This window comes from Stegostoma tigrinum, chromosome 42 (genome assembly GCF_030684315.1).
Source record: "Stegostoma tigrinum isolate sSteTig4 chromosome 42, sSteTig4.hap1, whole genome shotgun sequence".
In the NCBI taxonomy this organism is placed as follows: Eukaryota; Metazoa; Chordata; class Chondrichthyes; order Orectolobiformes; family Stegostomatidae; genus Stegostoma; species Stegostoma tigrinum.
In genome coordinates, this window is record NC_081395.1 from 12,991,614 (window position 1) to 13,009,513 (window position 17,900).

A 17,900-nucleotide genomic window follows, 5' to 3' on the forward strand; every position below is an offset into this window, starting at 1 on the left:
TATAATTGTTGACACAGAACCCTGCCACTATAGATATTCATACAGAGCTCCCCGTTATAAATGTTGACACAGAACCCTGCCATTATAGATATTGATACAGAGCTCCCCATTATAAATGCTGACACAGAACCCTGCCATTACAGATATTGATACAGAGCTCCCCATTATAAATGCTGACACAGAACCCTGCCATTACAGATATTGATACAGAGCTCCCCATTATAAATGCTGACACAGAACCCTGCCATTATAGATATTGATACAGAGCTCCCCTTATAAATGCTGACACAGAACCCTACCATTACAGATATTGATACAGAGCTCCCCATTATAAATGCTGACACAGAACCCTGCCATTATAGATATTCATACAGAGCTCCCCATTATAAATGCTGACACAGAACCCTGCCATTACAGATATTGATACAGAGCTCCCCATTATAAATGCTGACACAGAACCCTGCCATTACAGATATTGATACAGAGCTCCCCATTATAAATGCTGACACAGAGCCCTGCCATTATAGATATTGATACAGAGCTCCCCATTATAAATGCTGACACAGAACCCTACCATTACAGTTATTGATACAGAGCTCCCCATTATAAATGCTGACACAGAACCCTGCCATTATAGATATTCATACAGAGCTCCCCATTATAAATGTTGACATAGGGTCCTGCCATTATAGATATTGATACAGAGCTCCCTATTATAATTGTTGACACAGAACCCTGCCACTATAGATATTCATACAGAGCTCCCCATTATAAATGTTGACACAGAACCCTGCCATTATAGATATTGATACAGAGCTCCCCATTATAAATGCTGACACAGAACCCTGCCATTACAGATATTGATACAGAGCTCCCCATTATAAATGCTGACACAGAACCCTGCCATTACAGATATTGATACAGAGCTCCCCATTATAAATGCTGACACAGAACCCTGCCATTATAGATATTGATACAGAGCTCCCCATTATAAATGCTGTCACAGAACCCTGTCATTACAGATATTGATACAGAGCTCCCCATTATAAATGCTGACACAGAACCCTGCCATTATAGATATTCATACAGAGAGCCCCATCATAAATACTTGAATCAGGGCCTCACCATTAGAAACACCCGGGCCCCATGTGGAAATATTTGTATCACCTATAAACATGTGCGAGGTTCAGAATGGCTGGAGACTGGTAAATGTTGGGCTTTTGTTTACGCAAGGATGTAAGGAGAAGCCTGGCAACGACAGGCCTGTGATCCTCACTTTGCTGGTGGGCAGGTTGTTGGAAATGTCAGGATTAATGAGTACTGGGAAAGGCTCGGAATGATTAGGGATAGTCACCATGGTTTTATGTGAGGGACATCAGGTCTTAAAAGACTGAGTTTTTTGAGGAAGTAACGAAGAATTTTGCCAAGGGCAGAGCAGTAGACATTGTTTACTTGGACATTAGTAAAGCTTTTGACAAGGATCCACATGATAGACGAATTAGTTAAAGTTAGATCACATGGGATTCAGGGGGAGCTTGCTGATTGGGTACAAAATTGGCTAAACAGCAGGAGACAGAGTGATGGCGAAGGGTTGTTTTTCGGACTAGGGGGCCTGCGAACAGTGGTATAACCCAAGGATCAGTGCTGTCTCCTGTTTTGTTTGTCATTTATAGAAATGCGTTAGATGAGAATATCAGAGGTATGGTTAGTAGTTTGCAGATGACACCAAGATTGGTGGAATAATAGACAATGAAGGAAAGTATCTAAGATTACAAAGAGATCTTGATCAGTTGAGTCATTGGGCTGAAGAGTGGCAAATGGAGTTTAATTTGGAAAAATGCGAGGTGTTATATTTTGGAAAAACAAACAAGGCTTGTGTAATTAAAAGTAAGGCCTTGGGCAGTAGAAGGGGGTCAGGCACATAATTCTTTGAAGTTTGGATCACGGGTAGAGAGGGCAATTAAGAAGGTGTTTAGCACGCTTTCCTTCATTGCTCAGAGCTTTGAGTGTAGGAGTTGGGACATTACATTGAGATTGCGCAGGACTTTGGTGAGGCCTCTTCTGGAGCACTGTGTCCAGTTCTGGTCACGCTGTTATAGGAAGGATGTTATTCAACTGGAGAGGGTTTGGAAGAGATTTATGAGCAAGTTGCTGGGAATGGAGGGTTTGAGTTATAGCAAGAGGCTGGATAGGCTGGAGTGTACGGGTTGAGGGGTGATCTCATAGATATAAAACAATGAGAAACTTAGATACGGTCAGTGTCAGTTGTCTTTTTCCTAGGGTGGGGGATTTCAAGATGAGGGCATGAAGAAAAAAATTTAAAAATGACATAAGGGGCAAATATTTTTTACACAGAGAGTGGTTCGTGTGCAGAATGAACTTCCAGAGGAAGTGGTGGGTGTGGGTACAGTTACAACATTTAAAAGACATTTAGCAAGTACATGAATAGGGAAAGGTTCAGAGGGATACGGGGCAAGCACAGGCAGGGGGAGACTAGTTTAGTTCGGGATTATGGTCGGCATGGACTGGTTGGGCTGAAGGGTCTGCGTCTATGCTGAATGGCTGAATGACTCTGCATTGATACAGAGCTCCCCATTATAAATATCAACATAACGTTTTGTCATTGTAGATAATGATACAGAGCTCCCCACTTTAAATGCTGACATAGAGTTTTCCATAATAAATGCTGTCCTCAAGTTTTCCATTATAAATGGTGACAGCAGCTCCCCATTATAGATGTTGACATAGACTGTTCCATTAGAAATGCTGACATGGCATTTCTAATGATAAATGTTGACACGGAGTTTCTGATTATAAATACTGGCACAGAACTTTCTCAAGATGAATGTTAAAATAAAGGGTAGGCACAATATTTATGGCACAGGATGTATGTTTACAATGGACAGGGAATCCATCTTGTAATTCATTCTCGGCTCACTGGGACAGGGATCGGAAATAAAGCTTTGTCCACTCATCAGGATGGATACACAAGAACATCAAATCTGAAAGGGAACACCAGTTTCTCCTGCATAGCGGCTGTTTGCTGGTTAATGCCTTAACCCACCCAAACCAACTTGCCTGGTTTGACTCTGTATCGAAACTTTCTGTTAACTGCTCCCTGATGTATTCTGCATGGACACACCAGTCTGCAGTCTCTTCCTATGCAGTCTAAGATCATGAGATACAGGAGCAGAATTCGGCCCACTGAGTCTGCTCCACCATTTGATCATGCCCAATCATTCCCTTTCCTTCTCTCCATGACCCTCGATCCCCTTACTAATCAAGAACCTATCTACTTCTGACTTAAATCCACTCAATCACTTGGCCTCCACAGCTCTCTGCAGTAATGAGTTCCACAGAGTCACCACCCTCTGGCTGAAGAAATTCCTCCTCATCTCAGTTCTAAAGGGTCATCCCTTCACTCTGAGGCTGTGCCCTCGGGTCCTAGTCTCTCCTCCGTGCAGAAACGCCACATCTACTCTATCCAGGCCTCTCAGTATTGTGCAAGTTTCAGTTATCCTTCTAAACGCAATCGAGCACAGACCCGGAGTCCTCAACTGCTCCTCATATACAAGCCCCTCTTCCCCGGGATCATTCTTGTAAACCCCCTCTGGACCCCCGTCCAAGGCCAGCACATCCTTCCTTAGACATAAGGCTGAAAACTGCTCATGATATTCCAAATGCAATCTGACCAGAGCCTTAAACAGTGCCAGCAGTACATCTGTCTTGTATTCTAGCCCTCTTGAAATGAATGCTAACTTTGCATTAGCCTTCCTAACTGCCATCAGAACTGCATGTCAACCTTAGGGAAATGCTGAAGTAGGACTCCCAAGATTTCTGAAGCCTATCCCCATTTAGAGAATCATCTACACCTTTACTCTTCCTCCCAGAGTGCGGGAGCTCACACTTCACCACTTTGTATTCCATCTGCCACTTCTTTGACCCCCTTCTCCTAGCCTGTCCAAGTCCTTCCCCAGCCTCGGGGCCTCCTCGATCCCTCCACCCAGGTTTGTGTCATCAATTCTCCTTCCCATAAGATTTCGTCATTCTTGCCATTCGGTGTCCTGGCAGGAACAAGATGAACAGCTTCGACAGCTGTCCTACTTTTTCAGCAGCACTCACCTTCTGGCCAAGTGGCCAATAATATTCAAGGCAAGGGTATTTTTCGTGACAATGCAGAACCGATTTACCCAACACACACACTGTTATGCAAACAAACCAGCCAGGAGCTGCAGCAGGATCCAAATGCACACCTATATTCCCAAATGCACACCCACTTTCCCAAATGCACACCCATATTCCCAAGTGCACACCCATATTCACCTTCCACACAACATCCTCAGCTGGAGACAACAAGCCAGTTGTCAGGTTGCACAGATAGTAGGAACTGCAGGTAACTGAAATGTCAGCCTTCCTGGTCCTCTGATGCTGCCTGGCCTGCTGTGCTCATTCAGCTCCTTGTTATGTCAGGGTGCAGATTGCTGGGCCATCCTTATGCTCGGTGTATTTACTTGGTTGAGTCAGTTTTTGACCACATTGAGTCTATCACCGGATGACCAGGTGCAGTGCTCCCACGCAGTGGGGGTGGGGGGGGACAGAGTCCGGTGACTGGTTAAAGACTCATATGTGACATCAAATCAAAGGACGGAATGACCTATTCCTTCGGACACAGTTTCTGTTTGCACTGATGCTGCCGGACCAGTTACAAATCGCACCATTACCTGTGTGATATCCAGTCCTGCTGTTACACACTGTGCACCGCTCTATTACCTCGAGCGTGCAGCCCTTGTGCACTGTGCTGTAAAATGCCATTTTTCTTTGCCTGTTTTATTTCTCAGTGAGGAAAGTAAACCTGAGATCGGTGCAACAGTTGAGAAAGGAAAGCTGCGTGAATAATTCAAACAGCAGCGCGTAAAGGCAAGGCAACATTTGAAGTAGGCATGGGAGGAGAGCAGCTTCTCCTGCTGGTGGCTGATGGCACGTGCTTTTGGGATTAACCAATTCATTTCCAACTGGGCCTTTTTACTCAGTTGTTGGGGGCCTCAGCTGTACCACACCCCACCCCCCACCCCCACCCTTGTGGGCCAGTGGGCGATGACCGGAAGGCCACTCGCTGGAAACACGGCACCCAATTAGCTCACAGCAAGCTTCCTGCTGTGAAGATGAGCTTGAGTTGGCACCATACCTTGGCGGGCGGGCACGGGAAGCACTGGCTCCAGTTGTGGGATCACCCCTCCCTGCTCTTTTCCCAGGAAGGCTTGAGAAATCTTTAACGCCTACCTTGGCTTCATGGCTCCTCTGAATGGCAACACCTTTGGTGCTGGTGTATAAAATTTTGGATTAGGACTTGGGCCCTCTACCTTCCTACTCAGAAGTGGAACTGAGTCACACTCACAGTCCAAACGCACTCTGTAGTGCTCATTCAGTTAAGCCCATCCGTCCCTTCAAAGGCAGCTGTCCCATTCTCTCACAAAGGCTGAACTTTTCTCCACCATCTCTTGAATCATTGCAGAATCACCACAGTGTGGAAGCAGGCATTTCGGCCCATCAAGTCCACACCAACTATCTAAGGATCATCCGCCCAGAACCCCACGGTTCGATGACACGATTTCCCACGGCTCCCATCCCGCTTCTGCTCATCCGTCCCAATGTCTCCTGATGCGACCCGGCACCGGAATCATTGTTGCAAAGAAGGAGCTGCAGCTTTATCGCTCACCGGGGCACAAACGCAAGAATGCCAAATTTCGCACAGCCCACACCGATTTACGTTGGAGGAGGAAACATGGCCGGCAAGTCGACTCTGGTTGAATGAGCCATTGCTGGGGAGAATAAATGTGGGCTCCCCAAGGTCTCAGGTAATTCCCGAAAGGCATTGAGCAGATTCCTTTTGCTTGTGGAGGATGGTGCCCTGTGTGCAAATGCTCGCTTCTTTCAGTCGATAATGTTCCTCGGGAGGGTTCCCAGCATCATGTGTGCAATATACAGCACATTATTGAGCCAACATTGCATGCGGTTGCTGACTTGCTCGCCGAGCTGGTAAATTTGTTTACAGGCGTTTCACCATGCTAGGTATCAGGGGAGGTGATGGCCTAGTCGTATCATCGCTGGATTGTTAGTCCAGAGACCCAGACAATGTTCTGGGGACCCGGGTTCGAATCCCACCATGGCAGATGGTGAAATTTGAATTCGATTAAAAATATCTAGAATTAAGAATCCAACGACAACCGCAAATCCATTGCCAATTGTTAGGGGTAAAACCCGCCTGGCTCACTAATGCCCTTTAGGGAAGGAAACAGCCAGCTTTACTTGGTCTGGGCGTAGACGTGACTCCAGACCCACAGCGACGTAGTCGATTTGTAACTGCGTTCTGGGCAATCAGGGATGGGCAATAAATGCTGGCCTGGCCAGTGATGTCCTCATCCCACAAATGGATAAAGGTGATAGTTCATAGTTCCCTTTATGGCCAATGATGAGCTCCAGACCAGCATATACAGGAAAGCCACCTGCGCAGATCAGGTACTCAACTACATCAGCAATCATCCCAAAACCTACAAACGGAGTCGCACTGAAACACCATTCAAGCGAACAGCACCCCGGAGGTACGCAAAGCTGAGGAAGTAAACCTATCACTCATTTCAACACACATGGACAAAGAGGGACACCTATTTGACCTGAGATCACGTAGCCACCCTAGGACAAGCCAAGCAAAAACATGCATGAGAATTCCTGGAGGCCTCAAACCGGATCTTGTCGAGCTGCACCCCACATACCAACCGCTGACAAAACAAGCCTGGATGGTGATGTCACCCGAGGCGGCACAGAGCACCAACGCTTCACTGGAGGCACCCTCGTGATGGTACCTAGCAAGATGACGAAATATCTGCAAACAGCTTGCCCACCAAGTCAACAACCCGAGCTACTAATCTTCTCAAGCATGTCAAACGTTACATCTCAAAGTCGCTAGCCAAAAAATAAGGATCGCATAGTTTCTGGCTCAAAGTCATGGCTCTCATTGTCTCCCCTGGTCGTGGCTCGTCATGGCTTCCCTTGGTCTATGAGTGCCTGATGCCTAACTCGAGCAGGGTTTTGATAAACCCTTTGCCCCTCACAGTTATCTGTAAGCACGTCTCTTGCCAGGATGGACTATCCCATCCTTATCTGCACAGCCTCTGACACAGGACAGCTGGGCTCAATGCTACGACTTGCTGGGCTTCACCAGCTCACTGTCATGTCCAATCTCATTGAGCAGACTGACTTTTATTTGGGATGGGGGTGAAATTCACATCCCTTCCTCATCGCTGAGTTGGGCCCAGCAACTCTCCACACAAAGGGCATTTGTAGCATTGACTGATATAATATGATGCTTGATCAAGGCCTGCTGGCCACAGCACAGAATCATTTCTCTTCATTAGGTGGGCCTCCCAAACCCATAATGTGCATTAAAACCCCTGGATGACTTTGAATTTTTGAGCAGCAAAGCAGCTTTTTAAATTCATTCACAGGATGCGAGCATCGCTGGCTAGGCCCAGCAGTTATCGCCCGACCCGAATTACCCCTTGAGAAAGTGATGGTGAGCTGCCTTCTGGAACTGCTGCCGTCCTCCTGCTGTGCCAAATCCAACTGTTTGTGTAGGGTTACATTCTCGCACCAGAGTCTACTCCTGGAAGTTTCACTGCAATTTCATTTTCTAACATCAGTCACACATGCTGATTACACACTTATTTAAGTAACATCTGTGTCACACAATTACCATCTCCATAATTACTATCTCCAATAACAGAGAATCGAACCACTGCCCTAAAGGGGCACTAAAACCTCCATTCTCAACATCCTTCGGCTTACTATTGATCTAAACATCAATAGTCTAGTGCATAGACTTAGCATGTTAGGTGGGTTGGCCACCCTAAAATGTGCCATAATGTCCAGGATTGTGCAGACTCAGTCAATTAGCTATGGGAAATGCAGGGTTACAGGGACAGGGTAGGGAGTTGGGACAGTGGTGGGATGCTCTTTGGAGGGTCAGTGTGGACTTGATGGGCTGAACAGCCTGCTTCCACACTATAGGGATTCTATGATTCTAAGATATAAACACGGGGTGACAAGAGCAGCTCAGAGGCTGGGAATCCTGCAGCGAGTAACTCACCTCCTGACTCCCCCCAAAGCCTGTCCACCATCGACGAGGCATAAGTCAGGAGTGTGATGGAATACCCCCCACTTGCCCCCTGGATGAGTGCAGCCCCAACAACACTCAACAAGCTCACCATGATCCAGGATGAAGCAGTCCCCACTTTGATTGGCACCGCATCCACAAATACCCCACTCCCTCCACCCACCGATGCTCAGTCGCAGCAGTGTCTACAAGATGCACCTCAGAAATTCACCAAAGATCCTCAGGCAGCACCTTCCAAACCCACGAGCACTTTCTTCCAGAAGGACAAGGGCAGCAGATACATGGAAACACCACCCCCTGTAGGTTTCCCAGCGAGCCACTCCCTATCCTGGCTTGGGAAATATATCGTTCCCTCATTGTCACTGGGTCAAAATCCTGGAATTCCCTGCCTAAGGGCTTTGTGGATCAACCCACAGCAGGAGGACGGCAGCAGTTCCAGAAGGCAGCTCACCATCACTTTCTCAAGGGGTAATTCGGGTCGGGCGATAACTGCTGGGCCCAGCCAGTGATGCTCGCATCCTGTGAATGAATTTAAAAAGCTGCTTTGCTGCTCAAAAATTCAAAGTCATCCAGGGGTTTTGACGCACATTACGGGCAATGGATGCAGAATCTTCAACAGTTGTTCCATCACCTGGATGACCAGGAATCCCTCTTAGTTTTACTGCCTGCCACTGGGACTGTGTGTGGGATTGAGAAGTGGGCACCTGACCTGTTTAAGCATGAGATAAACTCACCGTCCTTGGTCCTTTGAGATCTCAGGTGAGCTTTCCAGCTCAGACCTGACCCTCCATCACCATGAGATGCTCCCCTCTCAATAAACAGGTTGGCAGAGATGACCGAAAGCAGATCGAAACTCGCACTCTGAACAGCAGCGATATCCAACAAATTCAAAACCCCTGTGGATTACGACCCAGACAATGTAGGAAAGGCTCAGCGAATCCCAAGGGATTAAAGTACTATCGTCGCACCGTGGGGAGAAAAAAGTCCCTGGAAATCCATGGGATTTGCCTGAAGCAATCCAGCTCACTTCCACAAGGAGGTTTACAGAGGTTGTATTCTGCAGGTTTATACGACCAGCCACGTGCTTGCGTGCATCCCAGAGTAACTCCATCCTGGGCGCTGCAGTGATGGAGCTGGGAAGCTGTGGGGAACCGTCTCTCTTCTCTAGGGTGCAAGGTTTGAGGACGAGTTCGGAGAACTGCATTCCCCACTGGGCTGCAGGCTTGTGACAAACAGTGTTCCACAGGGATTGGTGCCTGGGTCCATTTTTGTTTCTGAATTATGTAAATTATTCAGATAAGCGTATAGAAGGAATGGTTAGTAACTTTGCGGATGGCACCAAGATGGTGGGAGAGAGGACACTGAAGAAGGTTATCTAAGATTACAAAGAGATCTTGATCAATTGGGTCAAGAGTGGCAAATGGAGTTTAATTTGAATAAATGCGAGGTAGCGCATTTTAGTAAAACAAACAAGGATAGGACTTACACATTTAAAAATAGGGTCTTGGGTGGTGTTGTAGAACAGAGGGACCAGCAAGGGCAAGACTTATACAATTAGAAGTAGGGCCTCAGTTTGTGCGGTAGAACAGGGGCTCCGGTACACAATTCTTTGAAGCTTACATCACATATAGATAGGGTGGTTAAGAAGGTGTTTCGCACACTTGCTCAGGCCTTGGAGTACATGTTGTGTTGAGGTTGTACAGGATGTTTTGTGGAGCCTCTTCTGGGTCATTCAGTCCACCTCTGATCGCCCTGTTATAGGAAGGATACTATCAAGCTGGAGAAGAGATTTACCAGGATGTTACTGGGAATGGAGGGTCTGGTTTATGGGGAGAGGCTAAGCTACCTCAGTGGAGTTTGAGGAGTAGCCTTGCAGTGGGTTATAAAATCATGGGGGGTATAGATCAGGTGAATGGCACATGTCTTTTCCCTAGGGTGGGGGATTTCCCTAGGGGGGTATATTTTTAAGATGTGAGGAGAAAGATTTAAAAAGGACATGAGAGGCAACTTTTATTTTACACAGAGTGGTTCATGTGTGGAATGAACTTCCTGAGGAAGTGGTGGCCGTGGGTACAGTTACAACGTTTAAAAGACATTTGGATAAGTACATGAGGAAGAAAGGTTTGGGGGGATATGGGCCAGGAGCTGGCAGGTGGGACTAGTTTAGTTCAGGATTATGGGTCAGCATGGACTGGTGGACTGAAGGGTCTGTTTCCGTGCCGTATGGCTCTCGGAGTCAATAGCCCAGTCTGATCCTCGCACTGGCAATACCAGAGGAACACTTAGATGGGAACACATGACTGAAGGACGAACACTGTGTCCAAGGGACAATATTTATGCCATGACCAACATCACTGGAAATACAGACCTGGATATTATCTCATAGCTGCTTGTGGGAGCATCCTGTAACTAAATTGGTTACAGTGGATCCTAAAACATGGATGTCTTGTCCCTTCATTGGCTGTGCTTCTTCATTTCTTTATTGGGATGTGGCCCAGCATTTATTGCCCCGTCCCTAGTTGCCCGCTTGAGAAGGTGGTGTCAAGCTGCCTTCTTGAACCGCTGCAGTTCCCCTGGTGTGAGTTGACCTCCAATGCCAACAGGGAGGGAATTCCAGGATTGTGACCCAGCAACACTGAAGGAATGCTGCACTGAATGTTAACGGAATCAGGTACATTGCTCCCACTCAGTGCTAGTGAGTTCCAGAATGACTGCATTGAGTACTGGAGTTGGGAGGTCATGTTGCGGCTGTGTGGGCCATTGGTGAGGTTAGCTTTGGAATACTGTGTGCCATTCGTGTCTCCGTGCTGTATGAAGGATGCTGTTCAACTTGAAAGGGCTCAGAAAAGATTCACAAGGATGTTGCCAGGGTTGGAGGGTTTGAGCTATAGGGAGAGGGGATAGGCTGGGGCTATTTTCCCTGGAGCCTCAGAGGCTGAGGGGTGACGTTATAGAGGTTTACAATATCATGAGGGGCATGGATAGGGTGAACAATTAAGCTCTTTACCCCTGGGTAGGGGAGTCCAAAACTAGAGGGGCATAGGCTGGAGGGGAGAGGAGAAAGATTTCAGAGAGACCTGAGGGGTAACTTTTTCACATAGAAGGTGTGAATGAGCTGCCAGAGGAAGTGGAAGCTGGTACAATGACATACATAAGAGGCATCTGGATGGGTACAGGAACAGGAAGGACTCAGATGAATATAGGTCAATTACTGGCACATTAGATCTGTTTGGCAAGGGCGAGTTGGACTGAAGGCTCTGTTTCCATGCTGTACAACGCTATGATTATAACTTTCAGAGCGACATAATGATTTCCGTACCACGAGAAATGTTGCAAATCTCAGGGGATGCGAATTGGATAGCGGAGGCTGTCTTAATTCTGGGCAATATTCAACAGAGATGGACCAGGACTGAGGCATCCTCATTAAAGGAGGGAACAGGACCTTTGTTCCAGTTCCCATCAGCTACAGTCTGCGTACCAAAATGATCACACAAGCACGAAGTAATCAAAGATAACAAGATGCAGATTTCTGAAGAAGGGTCTCAACCCAAAATGTCAGCCTTCCTGCTCCTCTGATGATGCTTGGCCTGCTGTGTTCATCCAGCTCTATACCTTGTTATCTCAGATTCTCCAGCTTCGGCAGTTCCTGCTGTCTCTGTCACAAAATAATCAAGCCTACATTTACATTTTCTAACCTTTAAACATAGCGCGGTGTAATTTACATACATTAAATAAATTAATAATTTAACAGCACACCTTCCATCTCCATGATGATGTGGAAATTCTTCACAACATGCCAGTCCCCGGATTCCTCTACTTTCAAAGGTGCCAAGGACAAACTATCAGCAAACCTCTCTGCACGCTGTCAGAGGGTCAGTGCTGAGGGAATGCCACACTGTCAGAGGGTCAGGAGCTGAGGGAGTGCCACACAGTCAAAGGCTCATCGCTGAGCGAGCGCTGCACTATCAGCAGGTCAGTGCTGAGGGAGTGGGCACTGTTGGAGGGTCAACGCTGAGGAGTGCCACACTGTTGGAGGGTCAGTGCTGAGGGAGTGAGCACTGTCGGAGGGTCAGTGCTGAGAGAGTGAGCACGTCGGAGGGTCAGCGACGAGGGAGCGCCGCATTGTCAGAAGGTCAGTGCTGAGGGAGAGCCGCACTGTCGGAGGGTCAGTGCTGAGGGAGTGCTGCACTGTCAGAGGGTCAGTGCTGAGGGAGTGGGCACTGTCGGAGGGTCAGTGCTGAGGGAGTGCCGCACTGTCGGAGGGTCAGTGCTGAGGGAGCGCCGCACTGTCAGAGGGTCAGTGCTGAGGGAGCAGGCACTGTCAGAGGGTGAGTGCTGAGGGAGCGCACACTGTCAGAGGGTCAGTGCTGAGGGAGGGTCAGTGCTGAGGGAAGGTCAGTGCTGAGGGAGCGCCGCACTGTCGGAGGGTCAGAGCTGAGGGAGTGCCGCACTGCCAGAGGGTCAGTGCTGAGGGAGGGTCAGTGCTGAGGGAGCGCTGCACTGTCGGAGGGTCAGAGCTGAGGGAGCGCCGCACTGCCAGAGGGTCAGTGCTGCGGGAGGGTCAGTGCTGAGGGAGCAGGCACTGTCAGAGGGTGAGTGCTGAGGGAGCGCACACTGTCAGAGGGTCAGTGCTGAGGGAGGGTCAGTGCTGAGGGAGGGTCAGTGCTGAGGGAGCGCTGCACTGTCGGAGGGTCAGAGCTGAGGGAGCGCCGCACTGCCAGAGGGTCAGTGCTGCGGGAGGGTCAGTGCTGAGGGAGTGCTGGATAGCTACTTTGCCAATGTCCCTGTTACAGGGTTGTGAGGTTTGAATGCAGGCCACTTTGGGATGTGTATATAAATACTTGCAGGCAGCATCTCAAGAAATGACCACAGGTTCCAAGCCATCTCGTGTCCCCCACAAGATCAATTCCCATCTCCCTCCCATCCTTTTCCACATGACTGCTTTCATTTCCAAGCCAAGATCTGACGTCAACGAGGGTGGAAAACGCTGACAGATTGGGCGCAGGGAGGGAGTGACCAGCTGAAGGTCAGGCATCAGTCACCTCCATCGGCTCAGAGCAAGGGTTTCCTTGCGTCACTCCCTCAACTCTCGACATCTGATGCCACATCTCAGTGTCCGGGGTTGGAGGGGTATGTGGGGGTGGGGAGGTGTTGGCTGGTGCTTGGTCAATGATCACCCCACCATCGAAGGGATCCTACTGCGCAGTCTCGACAATTTGGCTCCGGCGTGCCGGCTGAGAGTGGGGGTGGCACTCCAGGTGGAATGCAGGTGCAGGAGTTCTGGGGACCAGGGGAAACCCCTGCTCTGAGCCGATGGAGGTGACTGACGCCTGACCTTCAGCTAGTCGCTCCCTCCCTGTGTCCAACCTGTCAGCGTCTTCCACCCTTATTAACGTCGGATCTTGGCTTGTAAGTGAAAGCAGTCGTGTGGAAAAGGATGGGAGGGAGCTGGGAATAGATATTGTGGAGGACATGAGATGGTGCAGCTGTGGGGATTGATCAATCGAGTCTGCTCACAGGTCCCAACGACAGGCAGGTCGACAAATCAAGTTCAGATTGAGAGTCTGGTCGCGCAACACGCTGAAACAAAGCCGGGAATGACAAATGAAGACACAAGGTGGTCTGGAAAGACAGCAAATCAAACACTTTGGAAAGTGAGAGGGGTGTACAAAACAAAATTATTACTGTGCAAAATGACACAGAAACATTAAAAATACAACCCAGGACCGGGTCGCCATCTTTATACCCTTGCTTTCCACTGGAAGTCCCATCTCAGCTGGAATGGGTACTGAACCCATACGTTGGAACTGTGGTAGCTCTGACACTAGCCATCGATCGAAATGCTAGCCAGCTACCTAATTGTGAACACAGTGCAGTCCATCACACAAGCCAACCTTCCATCCAGTGACTCCATCAACACTTCTCGCTGCTTCAGAAGGCAGCCAACATCAATCCCTCCAACTCCAGTTGTAATCTCTTCCAATCTCTTCTGTCGGGCAGTAGAAACAAAAGCTTAAACACACGGACTGACAGATTCAAGAGCAGCTTCTTCACTGCTATTATTAGACTTCTGTTTGGATCCCTCAACTTTTGAAGTGAATGTTGATCTCACTCTTTGTACACCTTCTCTGCAGCAGTAACATCATATTCCTTGCTCTGTTCTATTTCCCTAATGCACTCTATTTGGTATGATCTGCCTGTACTGCATGCAAAACAAAACTTTTCACTGTACCTGGGTGGGTGTGACAATAATAAATCAAATCAAATCAAATCAAATCAAATGTGTTGGAGCACTGGTGAACATGACAGCGATATTTAAATGGGGCAGTCAAACGAGTCCAGGCAGTGATCAAGGAATCAGCTTAACATCACCGGTACTGAGGATAACAGATTTCTTAATTGAAGACGCAGTTCGGAAACACGCAGAGACGTAACGCACTGGCCTGGAGTTTGCAGTCTGTGGCAAACTCACTGCCCTTGCCAGGGATGCCAAAGAAAGCGGCCGACAAAGAGCTCAGCATCTCTGTCATATGAATTTTCACCTTTCGGGACAGTTGTTGGAAACTAGCGTCAAGCCCATGGGATTTATGGCCATCCAGCAACAGTGAGATTATCCAGCCAATCACACTGAAGGATGACCACAGACAGCAAACACGGAATAAAACTGCCCTGATCCTTCAGTTTTTATAAATCATAAAGAGAGCAAAATCATTGACCAACCCACATTGACTAAAAAAGAGATTGGTGGCGAGGTTAAAAAAAAATCTGGAAATATATTTTAAAAATTGACACATAGGCCACATTTAGAATAGCGCTTACAATTCTGGTCGACTAAAATTGGAAAAGGTTCGCAAAAATGATTTACAAGGACGTTACCGAAACTGGATGGTTTGAATTCTAAGGTGAGACTGAATAGGCTGGGGCTGTGCTCCCTGGAGCATAGGAGGATGAGGGGTGATCTGATAGAGGTTTATAAAATCATGAGGGACATGGATAGGGTGAATAGACAAGGTCTTTTCCCCAGGGTGGGGGAGTCCAAAACCAGAAGGGCACAGGTTTAAGGTGAGAGGGGCAAGATTTAAAAGGGACCTAAGGGACAACTTTTTCACGCAGAGGGCAGTGTGTGTATGGCAGAGACTGGTACAATTACAACATTTGGACAGGTACGTAGATAGGAAAGGTTTAGAGAGATATGGGCCACATGCAGGCAAGTGGCTTGGTTTAGTTTGGGGATCCTGGTTGGCACATAATGAGTTGAGCCAAATGGCCTGATCCATAAAATCCCTACAGTGTGGAAGCAGGCTCTTTGGCCCCACAAGTCCACACTGAACCTCACAGCATCCCACCCAGACCCCTCCACCTATAACCCACCTAATCTACACATCCCTGAACACTACAGGACAGTTTAGCACGGCTAATCCACCCTAACCCGCACATCTTTGGACTGCAGGAGGAAACTCATGCAAATACAGGGAGAATGTGCAAACTCCACACAGGCAGTTGCCTGAGGGTGGAATCGAACGCAGGTCCCTGGAGCTGTGAGGCAGCAGTGCTAACCTCACTGAACTGCTGTGTGGCTCCTGATAGAGCTCAGAGCCAGAGATGTCCTTTAGAGGTAGTTCTGACTGAAGCCATCATGAAAAATCCAAATTAGAGACTGTAAAAGAACGAGAGGTGATCTAATCACAATGTGAATGCGATTCTGCCTGGCTTTGACAGGGTGGATGCAGAGTGGATCTAAGTGCGTGCTGAGGAACGAGGGAGCAGAGTTTAAAAATGAGGTACCTCCAACTCAAGACCGAAATGGGGAGGAAATCATTCTCTCAGACGTCTTGGGAATTGTCTCCCGTCGGGAGCGGTGGTACCTGGCGCAGCGAATCTACTCAAGGCTGGGTTCGACAGATGCCTGAGTGACCGAGGGCCCAGAGGAATGTGACGCCACCATCTGAGGCTGTATGACCTACTTCTGCCCATGTGTCTAATGACCGTATCTCAGGTCGGGGAGCTTTTGTGCTGCTAACCAGGGTAGGTGGGGAATGCTGGGAGAATGTGACGCCTTACCTCCCCAGTTCTCGATGCTGAACAACCGGCTTAAACGGTGGGCCACGAAAGGCGAGATGTTCTTCAGGTCGTGCGTGCGGACCCGGGTGGCCAGCAGTGACTGGTGGGCGTCCCTGAAGGTGGTGTCCATCAGCAGCAGGCCTTTGTGGTTCCTGATGGCCTTCGCAAAGCGTTCCGGGCCTTCCCTCAGGAGGATCTCGCGGAAACCAGCCGGGGGCTCGCCTGTCGGCGAAGGCAGAAGCAAGAAAAATTATACCATGGGTACAGAGGTAGGCCACTCAGCCCATCGAGCGTTCTCCATCATTCAACCGAGATCGCGGCAGATCTGACATTCTCAACTCCACTCTCCTGCCTTTCCACCATAATCCTCCACTCCCTTCCTGATTAAACATCTATCAGGGCCTTGAATATATTTTAACGGCCCAGCCTCCCGCATGCCAAGACAGGGGCAGACTGGCCCCCGCTGCCCGAGTGCCAAAGAATGTGGTGATAAGGCCGCAATGTAGGTGGTGCCTGGTGGGTGGTGCCCTACTCCGCTGATTGGGCCCCGAGCCACATGGAGGTCGCATGGAGCTGGTGGCACCACCACCCACCACCCACCAACCCCGATATCGGGTTTCCCCGGCAACCAGACTGCACGGTGCAGCTGGTCAGGTGGCAAGGTTTGGTGAGCCGGGCTCGTGGCAAGTCAATAAAAGGCGTCAATCGAAAACTTGTCAGGACCTCGTGCAAGTCTTGCCAAGATACTCCAAAAGAACAGGGTCAAAGTGGTGAGGTGGTCTGGACGAAAACACCACCTCAACTGAATCCTAGCGTACATTGTATTACGGCCCATATCGCTCGGTTACTTTTAGGATTCCATAGAAGGATTCTTGGAAAATTAGCAGCACTGCATCCATTACCTCTGTAGCCACTCCTATAATATCCCAGGATGCATCTTGGTGGTCTTTAGCCCATGATTTCCTCAGCATTTGTTCTCTTCTTGTAGTTACTGCATTTCTTTCACCTCCCCATTTGCCTCTTGATTACTCAGTAATTTTGAAATTACTTTAGCTGTAAAGGCCGACGCAAAGCAGCTGTTCAACTCCTCTGGCATTTCCTAGTTCCCTGTCATTTTCTCCATGTCAGCACTGATGGAGTGCCGCAAGGTCGGAGGGTCAGTGCTGAGGGAGCACCGCACTGTCGGAGTGTCAGTGCTGAGGGAGCGGGCACTGTCGGAGGGTCAGTGCTGAGGGAGTGGGCACTGCTGGAGGGTCAGTGCTGAGGGAGCACCACACTGTCGGAGTGTCAGTGCTGAGGGAGCGGGCACTGTCGGAGGGTCAGTGCTGAGGGAGTGGGCACAGTCGGAGGGTCGGTGCTGAGGGAACGCCACACTGTCGGAGGGGCAGTGCTGAGGGAGCAGGCACTGTCGGAGGGTCAGTGCTGAGGGAGTGGGCACTGTCGGAGGGTCAGTGCTGAGGGAATGCTGCACTGTCGGAGGGTCAGTGCTGAGGGAGCGCCGCACTGTCGGAGGGTCAGAACTGAGGGAGCGCTGCACTGTCGGAGGGTCAGAGCTGAGGGAGTGCCGCACTGTCGGAGGGTCAGCGCTGATGGAGCGCCGCACTGTCGGGGAGTCAGTGCTGAGGGAGCGCCGCACTGTCGGAGGGTCAGTGCTGAGGGAGTGAACACT

General features: G+C 49.0%; 1 protein-coding gene across 17 annotated transcripts in view; it reads right to left on the reverse strand.

Annotated features, from left to right (window-relative positions):
• LOC125449241 (pyruvate carboxylase, mitochondrial-like) overlaps positions 1-17,900 on the reverse strand; it is a 765,853-nt gene that overhangs the window by 74,155 nt on the left and 673,798 nt on the right. For all 17 annotated transcript variants that reach the window (XM_059641558.1, XM_059641556.1, XM_059641559.1 and 14 more), the window contains one exon: positions 16,232-16,453. In XM_059641558.1, the coding sequence (XP_059497541.1) occupies positions 16,232-16,453 (222 nt within the window). The remainder of the gene's footprint in view (positions 1-16,231; positions 16,454-17,900) is intronic.